This window comes from Rhea pennata, chromosome 18, assembly GCF_028389875.1.
Source record: "Rhea pennata isolate bPtePen1 chromosome 18, bPtePen1.pri, whole genome shotgun sequence".
Taxonomy (NCBI): Eukaryota; Metazoa; Chordata; class Aves; order Rheiformes; family Rheidae; genus Rhea; species Rhea pennata.
Genome location: NC_084680.1, coordinates 4,992,518 through 5,006,766, shown reverse-complemented (window position 1 = coordinate 5,006,766; position 14,249 = coordinate 4,992,518). Strand labels below are relative to the sequence as shown.

Genomic DNA, 14,249 nt, shown 5'->3' with positions numbered 1-14,249 from the left:
TTCTGATTATAACACAGGTTTTCAGAGAAAATAGTTCTGTACATTGAGACTGTTACGTATTTTGCTGAGATTAAGGGCAGGTGGATAGGAAAAACCTTGAGGAGGAACCAGATGCCTTTGATTCCCTCTGACCACATGTATATGTCAACATAAAAGCCACTCCATACTGACACAGGCCCAAATGCTTCTGGAGAGAAGAAATGAAGGAGCTGGGTGCTGCCTGGCTCAGATGTCCCTGTGTACTAGACAGATGAGGAATGGGAGGACAAGAGGCAGAGGAACCACACACACCTGTGAGAATGGGTTGGGGGCCAAAAATCCAGGGTTTTGTGGTTGCGGCTCCTCCATCGGGGCCTTGTCGCTGGCCCTGGATCCTAAATGTGTAGGTGCAGCTGGAACTGCTAACGTGCAGCCTGGAGGCGGCATGGCAGTGGGTGAGAGCCACAAACTGCCTCTGCCAGTGTTGTTCCCCGTGGCATTAACTTGACCCTGCCCTCTTGCTCACCCTGCAGAAATATGACTATGACAGCAGCACTGTGCGGAAGAAGTTCTTCAGGGAAGCCCTGCTCCAGATCACCATCCCCTTCCTGCTGAAAAAGCTGGCACCAACCTGCAAGGGGGTAAGAGCCAAAGAGGGGATGGAAGGACCCTGCTTGGAGGGGGGGGGGACACGACCAGAGCTGAGCATCCCCCTCTCTCCAAGGATGGGCCTGATCTCTTCCTCCTTCTTGATCTAACTGGACTTGAGTTGGTCAGAGGTGGGAAAGCAGCTTTAGTTTAACATGAAAGATTATATAATCAAGTAATTGGAAAGCCTTGATGGTGCATTTCCGAGCACCTCCACCTTGCACTCAGCAAACCCAGATTTGCTGCCTGTTGTTGTTCTTTGGGGTAGTTGAAAGGCTGTGGCCATGCCCACTGGGAGGGTGGTATTCCCCAGCCCCGGCGGGTTAGAGCCCAGCATCATGGACAGGCTCCAAGGCAGATGTCACTGGATCTGCTGGGCAGGCAAACTCTGATTCACCTCTTTTCTGCGGCAGGAGTTAGCCAAGTTCCAAGAGCTGATCTTTGAGGACTTTGCCAGCTTTATCCTTGTGGAAAATACTTACGAGGAGGTTGTGCTGCAGTCCGTCATGAAAGACATCATGCAAGGTAGGCGGTAGGGCCCTGCAGTTCCAGGGTGGTAGGGAAGCCTGGACCCTGGTCAGCTCTGCACTGTCTTGGAAGGGGAGGAAGTGTGGGATGAGGTCCTCTCTCTTCCATCCAGGCAGTCCATCCAGCTCATATCCATTCTACTGTAATGGCCTTCTCCCCACACTGCCCCCATCCAGGCCTGGTGGAAACATTCACTCTGTCTTCTCCTACCCTGCCTGGGGCCATCTGCCAAGCCCCATCCACTTCCCCATGCCAAGGCACTTGGGGCAGCCTGCCTCTGTCTTCCCGCATCTTGTACAACTGCATTTCCCTCTGTCAGCTGCTCTGTGCCCTGTTTGTCGCCCGTGGGCATTTCATGAGCTCTTCATTAGAGGCGGGGCGTGCTCCCAAATCTCTGCAGCGACTGCAGCTGGCCGTGGCTGCAAGCCAGGCACAGAGGCAGCACTCAGCCTCGGGTACCTACATGCTCACTCTACACGCTAAGAAGGCCAGGAGGGACCCTGCCACATCTGTGGGCTGCCCAGGGGCCCCTCAAGCACTGCCCTGTGTAGGCAGATCATCTGATGCCTCTCTCTGTGCTGTCCCAGCTGTGAAAGAGGCGGCCGTGCAGAGGAAGCACAACCTATACCGTGACAGCATGGTGATGCACAACAGCGATCCCAACCTCCACTTGCTGGGTGAGGGCATCCCCATCGACTGGGGAGAGGAGTACAGCAGCCAGTCCGACACCGAACCGGCTGCCGACAAGCGCCGCAGGGCGAAACAAGTGGTGTCGGTCATCCAAGATGATGAGGGGGCTCTGCCTTATGAGTCAGGCACCGAGGCGCTGATGCACCAGACCTCCCAGGAGGAGCACGAGCCAGAGGAGTCGGACCCTCAGGCAACATCAGGCTCCCCTGGCAGTGTGAAGGAGATCCGGGAAATGCTGGAGGAGGAGGTTCTCAAGGAACCCGCAGGCCCTGCTGGTACTGAGGCAGAGGAACGGCTGACGAACGGTACCATCATCACCCAGGAGAGCAGTACCTCCAAGGAGCCGGCAGTGGAAGAGTCCAAGGAGGCCACCTCCACAGAAAGCTCTGCCACTTGCGATGCACCTCCCCAGAGCCTGGCCAGCGTGGGAACAGGGATGCGCCGTGCGGCACCGGCAGTGCCCACGGCCCTCACCGAGCCCGCTCCCTCAGCAGCCGAGCAGCAGGCCAATGCAGACAGCCACAAACCCAGCGACAAGGAGACAGGAGAGGTGGTGTCAACACCAGGCAGCGAGTGCAGCCCGGAGCCAACCGAGCCGGCCGCCGCGGGCAGCGTGGGCACGACGGAGAGCGGCGAGGCGGTGCAGACTGAGTTCTAGCCTGGCTGCCTCCGCGTGGGCACGTCCCGGGGCGCCAAGGGTGGACTGGCCTCGGTGACACTGGGAGTTTGGGGGGAGGGTGGGGATGCTTGTAGGCTGGTCCGGTCACAGCGCTAGGACCTGCTGCGTTCTCGGGGTTGGAGCCCAGGGCTCTGGGAGAGGGAGGGGATGGGAAACACCAAGACATTACTGCCTAACTGGGAAGGGAGTCTCCGCTGCTGTGTGTGGCTGACCAGAACCAAGTGGTCTCACTGGGTCAGGCTAGGGGGTTCTCCTCAGAGGCCCTCAGATCAATGTGGGGCATCCTCTGCACTCTGCTCTATCCTTCTTCTGTGTTGTTTTCTTCTTTTCTACTGCAGAGATGCTTTAGCTGCACCCCTTGACTGAGCCCCGGTGCTGGGGGCTGCCGGGACGTGGGAGTGAGACCCACTTTGACAGCAGGATGGGAGTCTGGGGCTGGGCTGGCTTTGCAGGGTGCTGCCTGGGCATGCAGTGTCTCGCCATGGCCAGCCGCGCGGTCTGCTTGACACGCCGGGCCCTGGCCAGGCCAGACCTGTCCCTCGCCTCAGGATGGGCAGGAGCTCACCTTTGGCTCTTCTCCTGCCCAAGCCCATGAGGTTTTTCCTGGGAGTCTCCCTGCACCGGCAGCCTGGCGGGAATGCTCCTGGCGCCAGCTAGCTGGGGAGCACTGAAGCACGCGTGCCCAAGGGAGGGCATTTCATGGACAGCTTCCTTCTCCCCTAAATAGTGCTGATGGGGGAGAGGGCTGCAGGAGGTAGATGAAGAGCCTGGCAGAGGGGTCTGCAGAGGCTGGTAGAGGAGTGCGAGGCTTTGCAGAGCGTGATCAGGGGAGACGAAAGGTCTCGCAGGAGCACAGAGGAGGCCAGGAGGTTTGGGCCAGAGGGAGGAGTATGACTGGTTAAACAGCAATGCTTACAAGCTTTAATTGCCACTCTAGGAGTGTCGCCAGAGGTGGCCGGGCCACGGTGTGCAGCAGCTGGTGGGCACAAAGCCCCCTGCCCCGAAGCTGCTCTTTCCCAGGAGCAGGGCTGTGCCCTCCAGCTTGCCCTGAGGCCTACGCCTAGGGTTTTCTAGCAGCCACTGAAGGCTAACATGAAAGCTTTTTTGTGGAGGAAGGTGTCACTTTTCCAGCCTTGCCTGGAAGACTGAGCTGCTGTGGGTGGCCCCAGGTCTGGTCTCTCCATGCGCTGCTTGGCTGGGATATGCAGCCTTTCCATGGATGGTATCGTGGTCTCGTCCAGCGGAGCTCCCTGAATTTTTCCTGGGCTGTCTGTGTCTTGCAGGTTTTGGCAAATACATGATGCCCTTATCAGAGATTTGTTTAGGGGAAACATTTAGGAGGCAGCCAGCTTTGGTGCTCCACAGGCTTTGGGGAGCCTGAGCAGAGCCAGACGGTAGTTTTTATAAGATGAGCCAGTGACCTCCCTGCGCAGGCAAAGCTCCTTGTGCTGCACTCTGCCCTTTGGGGACCTCATGCAAATGAAGTGTCCTCCAACCACAGAGAGAAAAAAGGCAAGGGCCATCAGGCCAGTCTCCAGCTGCAGGTGGGGCACTGCAGGGAACAGCTCTGCTCCCAGAGCAGCTCGCCCCGGGTCCACTGCCAAGGGCAAGGTTCACAAGTTGGGGAAGCTGAGAGGGTACTTGGACACAAACTCCATGTAGCTATGCTTAAAGCATGTGCGAGGTGGTTGATAGGACTTGGCAAGACTCGCGAGTGGGCTGCTGAGACCACAGTTGTGTGCACAGTGTAGGACCAGGAGCCCGGCTCTTCCCCCTGCTGCAGATAATCTCGACTTCTGCGTGTATTTTTTTAAGTGCTGTTGTTTCTGTCTTTGAATGGGGGACGCCCAGTCTAAACCACTTGGGGAGGCCCCGCCAAAGTGCCTTGCTTTGGGAACTTAAAAAAACCCTGTCTCTTCCAAGATATTTTATTAAGAATGTTATACAAATGTTTAAAATATGCTTATAATAATTAATAAAAAGGAAAAAAAAAGCTTTATTTAAAGTTAGAGGAGACTCTGCTTGTTCCCAAACAGCTCACTCCCAGCACTGGGCTGTGAGATGGAGGTGCAGAATTGGGGCTAGCATCGGGGGCAGTTTCTGCAGCTCCAGGGTTCATGCAAGACCCATCCAAGGGCGAATGGAGCTGTTTTATGCAGAGTCCCAAAGCGTGCCACAAGCCCCCCTGTGCTGTGCTATGGTGGGATGGTTGCCCTTTATGCAAGGCAGCACCTATGGGAACTCTGGTGATGGGACCTGCTGGGGAGAGGACAGCTCCTCCAACCCTACTCAGGTGCAGGGTTATGCAGTAGAGGACCCTCACGGGGTGGGGGGGGGGGAAATGTGGCTGGGGACAGCATCGCCTGGGTGCTGTGTCACGTCTCTGAGGCATCCCTAGAGCACCTCTGGAGGTGACATCCACACAACACGAACACAAACCAAAGTGTTGAAGTGCTTTTATTAAAATGGGCATCTCTAGAAAGAAGCAAGAGGCACCCAGCAGCAATATCTGTTGCATCGGCATTGCCGCGCTGAATGCGTCAGTGCAGAGGCAGACCCCAGCGACAGCAGCTCATCTTCAGCTACATTGGCCCTGAGGTGCTAAAAATGAGGTGCAGAGGTGAGTCGGAGTCCACCCACATCTCTGCCCACAGTGCAATGTGCATCTGGGCATGCTTGCGCATGGCTTGTTCTCCGGGACCCCAAAAGGCACAGTGTGAAGGGGCTGGTGGGAGATCTGCTCTGCGCACGCCAATGTCTGCACGCCATAACCCCTCTCCTGCCCCTCCCCAAAGCTTCTCCTTCCCTGAGCATCTTATAAAGACAAACTGAGCATCTAAGAGCCAGTCAATCCCCCAGCCGGACTCGCTACCCACTCAACTTGCACCCTGAGCTGCGGTGGGTCCCTCTGTCCCATGACTAAAGGTCTCCAAGATGGGGATGGCCACGTGGCCAAGGACAGCATGGTTGGTGGGGAGGGAGTGTGGCAGTGCAGCAGAGCAGTAGCAGGCAGTTCAGTTGGGATTTTTCTCCCCCTGAGCCTTCTTCCCCACCTCAGTCCTGCCGTCAGCAAGGGTCACAGCAGGAGGTCCTTCGGCTGCTGTTCTGCACAGCAAGGGGACAAGGACAGACCCAGCAGAAGTGACAGCAGCTATTTAAGAAAAGTAGAAGATAAGACGTCACATTTCCTCTTGACCTCATCTCAGTTGCAGTGGTGGAGGCCTTGGGCACATCCTCCAGCATTTTCAGCCACGTTCCCAGGAAAAGGGCTGCCTCCCCACAGCGGTGGCAGGGGGATGGTTCCCAGCCCATCTAGCCCACGTTGAGCAGTGGGAACACCACGAAGTAACCAAGTGCAGAGCCCATGATCACCCCGAGGAAGATCCAGGCGTTGTAGGACATAACGGCCAGCATCACCATGTAACCCACTACCACCTGTATCACGTGGAGCAGCGTCTGGCTGACGTGGTACAGAAACCACCTGTTTGGGGAGGAAGCAAAGCCACATTAGCAAGGGGATGATGCAGTCCCCGACGCAATCCCTTCTCTTCAGCGTGCAGAGAAGGATCAGAGCCCAGGAACCAACCTGCAAGGCGCGAACGGCAGTGCAAACAGAAACCGACTTCTAAGGGCTGAATTAATAAGCAGCATGTTATTAACAAGCTGGTATTAAGAGGAGCCTCAAGCACTCTCTGGGATTAAATACAAAATGAAAATGCCAGGCCTTGACTCAAGCAGCTCATGCTGCAAGGGAGACTCCTGGGCCAGCCTTGCTTGGTGTGCCTGCGCCAACGCGCTGCTGCAGCAGTGCTTGTCCCCGTGCAGGCGGTCACGGCGCTCCTGTCCTTCCCACTGTGCCCACGGTGGCTAGAGGGGCTGGGAGCATTTAATACACCAGAAAAATTCCTAGAGCACCTTCTGCTGTATTACTGTCTGGAAGAGCTGGGATACTCCTCCAGGACAAGGTGCTGAAGCTATAAAGATGCTTCCTTCTTGGGAGCACGTTATTCCACAAATGCCTGTTCACAGCATTTTTTTTTTTACTATTACGCTCGCCCACAGGCTCTACACCCCATCTCCAATTCAGTGTGGCGGCTCCCCCCGCCCCGATAAACCCTTTGGCCCCTGCCCACAGGACCGCTAGCAAGGTGAAAGCCAGCTCCTGGGTGTACGTTACCTTCCATGCGTGGTGCCATGCTGCCTGCCGCTGGTGTCAACGGCCCCTTCATCCTGCTCTGCCAAGGACTCCTGGCTGAGGCTGCGCGGGATGGCCAGCATTGCCCGGTGCAGCACCTTGGCCTTGCCGATCTTCACAGTTTCATAAAGCACGGAAAGCAACAGGATGACGAGCACGGAGAGCACCATCCCTGTAAGAAGAAACCTCCTTGGCTGCCCATCTCCCACCAGACGGAGGCTGGAAGGTGCATTTGAGGGGATGCAACAGAGCGAGGTTGTTCCAGTAGCTTGGTCCTTCAAAACCCATGGTATGATAGGACCTTCCCATGCAGCGCTGCAGGGCAAAGGGGCCAGAGGGCAGGGATCTAGCACTGACTGCTTGGGCAAGTCGTTGGATAGGATGAAGGGAATGGAGGTGCTTGGAGCACTCCTGAGATCAGAAATTGGGCTGGAGCAATGGGCAGCATGTTTGTAGCGTTGGAAACTAGGGTATTTAACCAAATCCAAGCCACCACCCTCTCCATTTCTAAGATGCGTTTGGGGAGCAAGCTGCTCTGTAAAACAAACAAAGTATCTGTGTATATACTCAGCAGGAACATGGGAGTTAAAATATGACTTTGGGAGAAAAGTTTTTAAAAAAACAACAAAAAGAAATGGAAAGCTGAGACCTCTTATGCCACTGAGTGAATGGGAGACTTGGTTTCAAAGCTTAATTTGGGTCCAGGAGCAGACAAGCTAATCAACATCATTATTTTCTCCAAAAAGAATAGTTTGGTATCAGTTGAGAATCTGTATTTCATTAGAAAAAAAAGGATTGCATACATTTTGTGGTAGGAGGTTTTCTTGTTCATTCGGGGTTCTGCAGGAGTGGACCTGCAGTTCTGAGCAATGTCTGGTGCCACCCCAACACCCCGGGGAGCGCCTGCCACGACCCTGATGGCAGGTGAGGAGAGCTCCTCGCTGGGTGCTGTGGGCTTGTGACGGCATGGGGAGAGCTCGTTCACCCCGCTGCGTTGGGGCTCGTGGCCTACCTCCGGGGCTATGGACGCTCCAGAAGTCAAAGAGCAGCACCACCTTATCCGAGAAGAAGAAGGTCATCTGAAAGAGATGTGGAGAAAGGGGAATACTAGGAATGAGGCTCAGAGTGACAGAGGAGCAGCGTCCCCCTCCTCCGGCACTGCTGAGCTCCCGCTCTGGACATGCACTGCAAGCACACCAAGCAGCAGATGTGGTGCAGCAGCCTTTCTGGGTGTTTTGTTCCTGGACAGGAAAGGCGCCTGAAGGCCAAGCAGGGGCTGGGCTGTATCTGGATTTCCTCGTCAGCAACTGTTTCCGCTCCATTCGGTGTGTCACCACCCTGGGCTCTGCACAAGGGGAGCAGAGCTGCTAAGTGAGCCTGGGGAAAATGAGGACACATGCCTGAGTCTCCTAGATCTTCAGCTTGGTGATGCAATTACCACCCTGCTGTTCTCCAAAGGCTGCTGTACCAACTCCTACAGCTGCCCAGCCACTACACATTGGGCTGAGACCGGCACCTCTCATAGCATGTAACTGACTCATGGTGAAAGATGGAAAAACTCAGAGCAACATTTTCCTTGTCTCCGGCATAAAGCCTAGGATTTGGGAACCTCTATTGATCCGTGTCAATCTGGCCCTAACCCTGGCTATCTCCACCAGGAGAGGCTGTGGTACAAAGCTGCTTTTGAAGCCCAGCATGTGGCTACCTGGTGTGAGGAGGCCCCATAACCACGTGGTTAAAACTGTAAACCAAAAACTGCCCACGTGTGAGCCAGGTGATGAAGGTGGTGCCCAACACGAGAAGCAAATGGCCAAGCAACACTATCAAGCTCCACTGCCACTGTCTGCCCCCCTTCTGCAGCTCTGGCAATCCCACCCAGGGACCAGCCTTTTCATGCTCACAAACCACATGAAGAATGTGCAACTTCTGTTGAATCTCATAGTGCAAGGTTTCTTTTTTTTTCTTCTTTTAAATGAGGTTTGCTTCTTTGAGCTGAGAACTTCAAAGGGGCAAATTCCAGTGCTGCTCGGCTTTGAGCTGCGCGTGGTCTCGGTGAGCAACTGAGGCTGCGATGCTGCCTCGCACAGGGGGCACGGAGGTGAGCGTTAGGGAGCTCACTGGGCTCTCCGCGGGTGTTGGAAAACAGCAGCTCTGCAGCAGCCGCTTCCCCCCTGCAAACAGCCAGGCCTAGACAGGTCACCGTAATGAGCTGCGCATGGGGAATGTGGAAGACGATGCCCTTGGCACTCATCAGCACTAAAGCTTTTTTAAGTGTCAATCCAGTCCAAGAGAGCCTTGGGGCAGGAAGAGGCTGCAGGTAACGCTCAGGCTTTGTAAGTAAGCTGGCGCAGGCATGAAACCTGGATGTTGCTTATTTTCTGCCCCATCTCGTGCATTTGCAGGCTAACCTACCTGCCACGTGGGACATTACTGGGAGGGTTAATCATCTTAATTACTCAAAGAGGGAACAGCAGTTGGAGGCTTTTAGGTGGCAACCAGCCCACTCCGCTCAGCACAGCTGGATTGTCTGTCCTGAGCCTGCAGCCCTGCTGCCTTTTGGGTCACTGGGTATAGGAAGGGTGTCCACGGTGGTGCTCTCCTGTGTAAGAAAAGGCAGGCAGAGGAGAGTACCAGGCCCACAACTGAGGCTGGGAAAAACCCGAGGCCATGCCACAATTACATGGGACACAAAAAGCTGTCATGAAGCTCTTCCCTACCAGCCAGAATAAGGCACGGGGACATGACAGAGCCAGCAGGGGTGGTGATGATAAGCTGGGGTTTTGCCAAATTGCGTAATTTTTGTCCAGTTTCTGAAATCAGATGAGGAACTTTGGTGCTGCTACTATGTGCACATATCTTCCTCCACAGAGGTGGGTCAGCTGAACCACTTGAGCTGGCCAAAAGGCATGCAAACCGGGCATGGTAACACTTTGACTTCTAGCAAGATCATTTGTACCTCCAGCAGTTCTTTCAGCATACGTCTGACTACCAAGAAAAAGTCTGAATTCTCCCTGGTGACATGAACCCAAGACTTCACTAACCAGCACATGGTGTTAGGACTTCAGGAGGCCTGAAATGATAGGTAGGTGGGATAGACACAGAGGTTGGTGGATCATGTCTGATGCCTAAAGCAAAACTGGCTTGTGGTTAACGCAGAACTCGAGGAACCCTGTACTTGCCTCTACTTCCACAAGTTTTTGTTGCACTGCCTTGATAAGCTACTTCATCCAAAGCCAAATACGTAACTGCCTGATTTTACCAGAACAGGGGTACCCCTTCCAGGGAAAACTCCCTGGCAGAGGGGGTATCAGTCCCAACAGTGTTTCTCTCCAATCTAGAAATAAGGCTGCTGTTGTTCGGTCTTATATGAGGTCTGCTCAAGACCTACAAAGATATTAAATCCCCTTTGGACAGTGACACCACTAGATTCTCTCTTGGAACTGATCTAAGGAGATATCCAAATGACCCAAAGCAGGCATTTAAGGGAAAGTTAAGAACATGCATGTGATATTTGCTTTAGGTCTGTGACTAAACTCTGTTTTGAACCATTTTACAGTGCATTTGAAGCTGAAAAGAGATTTACTGTGCTGAAATAGGAGGTGAAAGTATTAGCCCTTGGCTCTTCTCTAGCTAAACTACCTACACAGCCGAGGCCACAACTGCCAATTCTCATTTTCTTTGCCACAAAAACGTGTTCTAGGTTTTTATCCTCCCATTTGGCAAGCCTCTCCATGTAAAGATCCTAGTGGGGACTCAGCACAGGTCCATACTTAATGCCTGGCTAAAACACAGAGGTGGTGGCAGAGGATCTTACCCTCCTCTTAGGAGGAATTTCCCTGCCAGGCCTAGTCTGAGTTAGTCATCTCGAAGGAGGTACTACCCTCAACAGAGACCTGGCTCTTCTTGCATATAGCTGCAGTTACTGACACGAGCAGATGAGCCACGCTTGCATGGGAGACTACGGGACCTGCTGGAGCCAGAAATATCATCCAATAAACAGAGGTATTCATGCTGCAAATGGGCACTAATTACACGCTCTGGCCACACAAATATACCCAAAGTATATTAGCACGTGCAATTGGCTCAAACTTTTAAGCTTCCTTTGGCAACAGATTTATGATAATTAGCCTTTAAATGAGATTGTACTTCTCCCTTGCATGCTTCACCCATTGATCTCCAGCGCTGTGCAACGAGGAGGCAGTGCTGTTTTGGGGAAGCAGGAACAGAAGGGATTTGCTGAAGCTCTTGCTGCAGCCCGAAGCCAGTTCAGCCTTGGGCCTTTGGGTACTTAGCGCAACTGTGAGGCCAAAACGATGCTCCTTGGGTCAACAACCTCTCATTCCTCTCTATCAGGTAGATGGGGAGCTGGCTTGGCCCTGTGCAGTTTACAGCTGCTGATTCAGCCCGTACGTTGGGGAAACATCCCCCAAAGCCTCTTTGGCAAAGGCCATGGGGACTGAGCTGCCCTGAAATCGGTGCCTGCCTCTCCCATGGGGGGAGCAAGGCTTAACCCTGGTCTAGCAAGCTCTGCTGTTATGCAGCAGCACATCCCTAAAGTGACGCTATAATGTGATTTTTAGGGGGACAACAGCCATGCTGACTGCAGCCAGCATCCAGATGTGCGAGATATGGCATGTGAAGGTCAAGAGGGCTCAGTCGTAAAAAATATCCCCTTTTGCAAGAGGTGAGCTAAGCTGCCAGGGTGAAACTCTGAAAGGTAGGACCACAGAGCAAGGGCAGAAGGACTGGGTCCTGTCCTCACCAACCTGCAAATGGCACTTGCGCAGCACTGATTCAGCATGCAGCTGTCTAAGGCTCGATCTAGGTGCCTCCTTGGCGTGTTGCATGTATTTATACATGTAAATAAGGCTGCTGGAAAACGTCCTGTGCTGCACCTGCTCTTGCACAACGGAGCCACTGAATGGCTTAATCCACCACAGTCTGGGTCACTCTTTGCGACCACGTGAAGAGCACTGTCTCCTTGGAGCATCTCGAGCTGGTCCGACCAGAGCAGAGCTGCAGAGCCAGCCACACGCTGGCTCACGTGCAGCCCCAGCACCCGGCCAGGGCATCCCACGGCGAGGCTGACCAGCCGCTCTGGTTCTCCACGCCCAGCGAGGCTCCTGCGAGCCCAGGCTGCCGGGGCAGAGCCGCAGAGGGGCTCGGTCCCCCCAGCGCTGAGCATGGCCCATGGTGCAAGCCACATCCGGACTTTTCGGGGATGCAGCTGCAGGGGCCTGTGCCAGCAGATCTGGGAGCAGCTGGGACACGGTAGCAGCCAGCACCAGCCTGTGGCTGAGCTCACTAAATGAAGCAAGACTTTTTCAGGTGATGATTTAAAGCCTGTGACGGGAATCGAGCTCCTGCAGCAAGTTTCTGCCGTAGCTCCCTGCCCACAACAGCCTCTGCGGAGGCGACGGCGGAGCCACCCGGGTGGGAACGCGGCAGCACGAGGCTGCGAGGGGCAGATGAACGACACAACACGTGTTCGGCTCACCGGGGCCACTTCTGCTTGCAGGCTCTCTCGCAACCCTAGCCGCGCCGCGGAGGCAGAGCACGGGGCCAAGCAGGAACCGGAGAGAGGCTCCTCGCAGGAAGACGCGCGGCGCTGACAGGCAAAGTGAATTACGGCGCTGCAGCCTGTAAACAACACTCATTTGCACAGAGATTGGGGTGTAAAGCAGCAAAGTTGGAAGGGGGTGATTGAAATTAAGCAGATTTGCTGTCACCTCCCCTCCCCGGCACTGGAGAGGAGAGGAGGAAGGGCCTTGCCAGGGGCCGAGCAGGGCCATCCGGGTGAAGGGGCTAGGAACGAACCCTCTCCAGCTGCTAAGAGAAGCAAATCTTGCTCGGGGTGGCTGGTTCAACAGGACCTGGAGGAAACGCGATTAGCTCGCGGGTGTCACATCAGTCCAAAGAGGGAGCGTGGGCTGGCGGCGAAGAGCAGCCAGGAAATCCAATTTCGGATGCGAGGCAGCGCAGTATGAGCCTCCCTCGCTCCGGTTCCCTTCCCGGAGCGTTTTAAGCCCCAGCTGGAGAAGCAGCGCGGCAGCTCCCGCCCGCACTACCCCTCCCCGGGACCTGCCACAGGTTACAGCGATGCTAGCTGCAAGCTACAGCAACATTAGTGAAAAGTTACAGCGCGGTTTACCAAAATTGCCCGGAGTAAGAGCAAACCGGCGCGGGTTACAGCCCTCGCCTTCGTGGGTTTTGTTTGTTTTTGTTTTTTTTTTTTCCCTAGCGCACCTGATGGCCGAGGACCCCAAGGCGACGGGTAGCCCGGTGGCCGGGGGGGGGGGGGGATGATGCCCCTCTCCCCGTCCCCAGCCCGGGGACACCCCGCGCAGCCCCGCGGGGCGGCCGAGCCCCCGGAGCCTCCGCCACTGCCTCCCTCTCGCCGCTTCGCGGTGCAGCGGCCCCGGGCCCCGGCCCGGCTCGGCCCGGCAGCCTCACCTGCATCGCGACGGCGCGGTGCGGCGCGGCGCGGTGCAGTCCCGACCCGACCCGTCCCGTCCCGACTCGGTCCGGCGCGGCGCGGCGCGGCTCGGTGCGGTCCCGTCCTGTCCCGTCCCGTCCCGTCCGTCCCGGCGCGGCTCGGCTCGGCTCGGCGCGGGCGGCCGCGGTGACGCGCGGCGCGGGGCGCCCCGGGAGTTGTAGTGCGGCGGCCCGGGAGGCGGGGATGGCCGCGGGGGCGGCCCGGGCGGGCTGCGCCGGGGGCAGCGCTCCAGGCACACGCACAGTGTCACGCACACGCGTGCACGGCTGGTGCCCGCGCCTGCGTGCCGCGCACAGGCATGCGTTGGCGTGCACACGCCTGCACGGCTGTGCCCGCACATGCCTCGCTGGGCACACGCCTCTTCTGCTGTGCCCCCTCCCCGCGGTGTGCTTTGCTTTGCTGTGCAAACACCCCGCTCGCCGTGCACAGCCTGCCTGCACTGGCCGGTGTCGTGCCCGCGCCTGTGCACACGCACGTGTCACCGTGGCCGGCTGAGCGTTGCTGTGCGCAGTGCTTTTGCCTCCCAGAGTGGTTGCAGAAGAGCATCAGACCTCAGGCATTTTGCGGCCTCTCTCCTCTCCTCCCTGCCTCGCCCCTGTCCCCAGCAAGCTGCCACCCCTTTCCGGCCATCCCTCCTCTCCACTCGTCCGCTCTCAGGAGTTTAGTGCTTTAAACCAGGACAGGACAGCGGAGACGCATCCCTTGGAAAAGAGGTGCTGGGGAAAGATGCAGGCAGTGGCTGGGCTGTGCAGAATTGGCTCTGAGGCTCGGCGAGGTTGTGGGCTACAGTCCTACAGGTAGGAGGAAAGTGCCTGCTGCTGGCAGCAGCTTATCAGATGTCCTGGAAGGGGTTGGAGGACATGCACCCCCCCACCTGCACGCCCTAGCACCAGCCCCTTAGTGAGGCTTCCCCAGGCTTCATGAGAAGGTTGCTGCTTAGCCCCAGAAGCTGCCAGACACATTCCTATCCCTGCTTTTCCCATCTCACTCTTCAATGGAAGAGTTTCCTTATGGAAATTCCTGCCTGGCGTATT

General features: G+C 56.1%; 2 protein-coding genes across 2 annotated transcripts in view; one reads left to right on the top strand and one right to left on the bottom strand.

The window, feature by feature from the left end:
• Positions 1-4,533, top strand: part of NIBAN2 (niban apoptosis regulator 2) — a 47,000-nt gene extending 42,467 nt beyond the window's left edge. The window contains exons 12-14 of the mRNA XM_062590745.1: positions 513-620; positions 1,041-1,152; positions 1,743-4,533. Of these exons, the coding sequence (XP_062446729.1) occupies positions 513-620; positions 1,041-1,152; positions 1,743-2,503 (981 nt within the window). The 3' untranslated portion in view covers positions 2,504-4,533. The remainder of the gene's footprint in view (positions 1-512; positions 621-1,040; positions 1,153-1,742) is intronic.
• Positions 4,534-4,963: 430 nt separating this feature from the next.
• SLC31A2 (solute carrier family 31 member 2) lies at positions 4,964-13,329 on the bottom strand. Its single transcript, XM_062590879.1, has 4 exons — positions 13,173-13,329; positions 7,732-7,798; positions 6,702-6,891; positions 4,964-6,005 (listed from the first exon to the last, which is right to left on the bottom strand). Exons 1-4 carry the CDS (start codon positions 13,176-13,178, stop codon positions 5,837-5,839), a joined length of 432 nt encoding a protein of 143 aa, XP_062446863.1. The 5' UTR covers positions 13,179-13,329; the 3' UTR covers positions 4,964-5,836.
• Between the last annotated feature and the right edge of the window lie 920 nt (positions 13,330-14,249).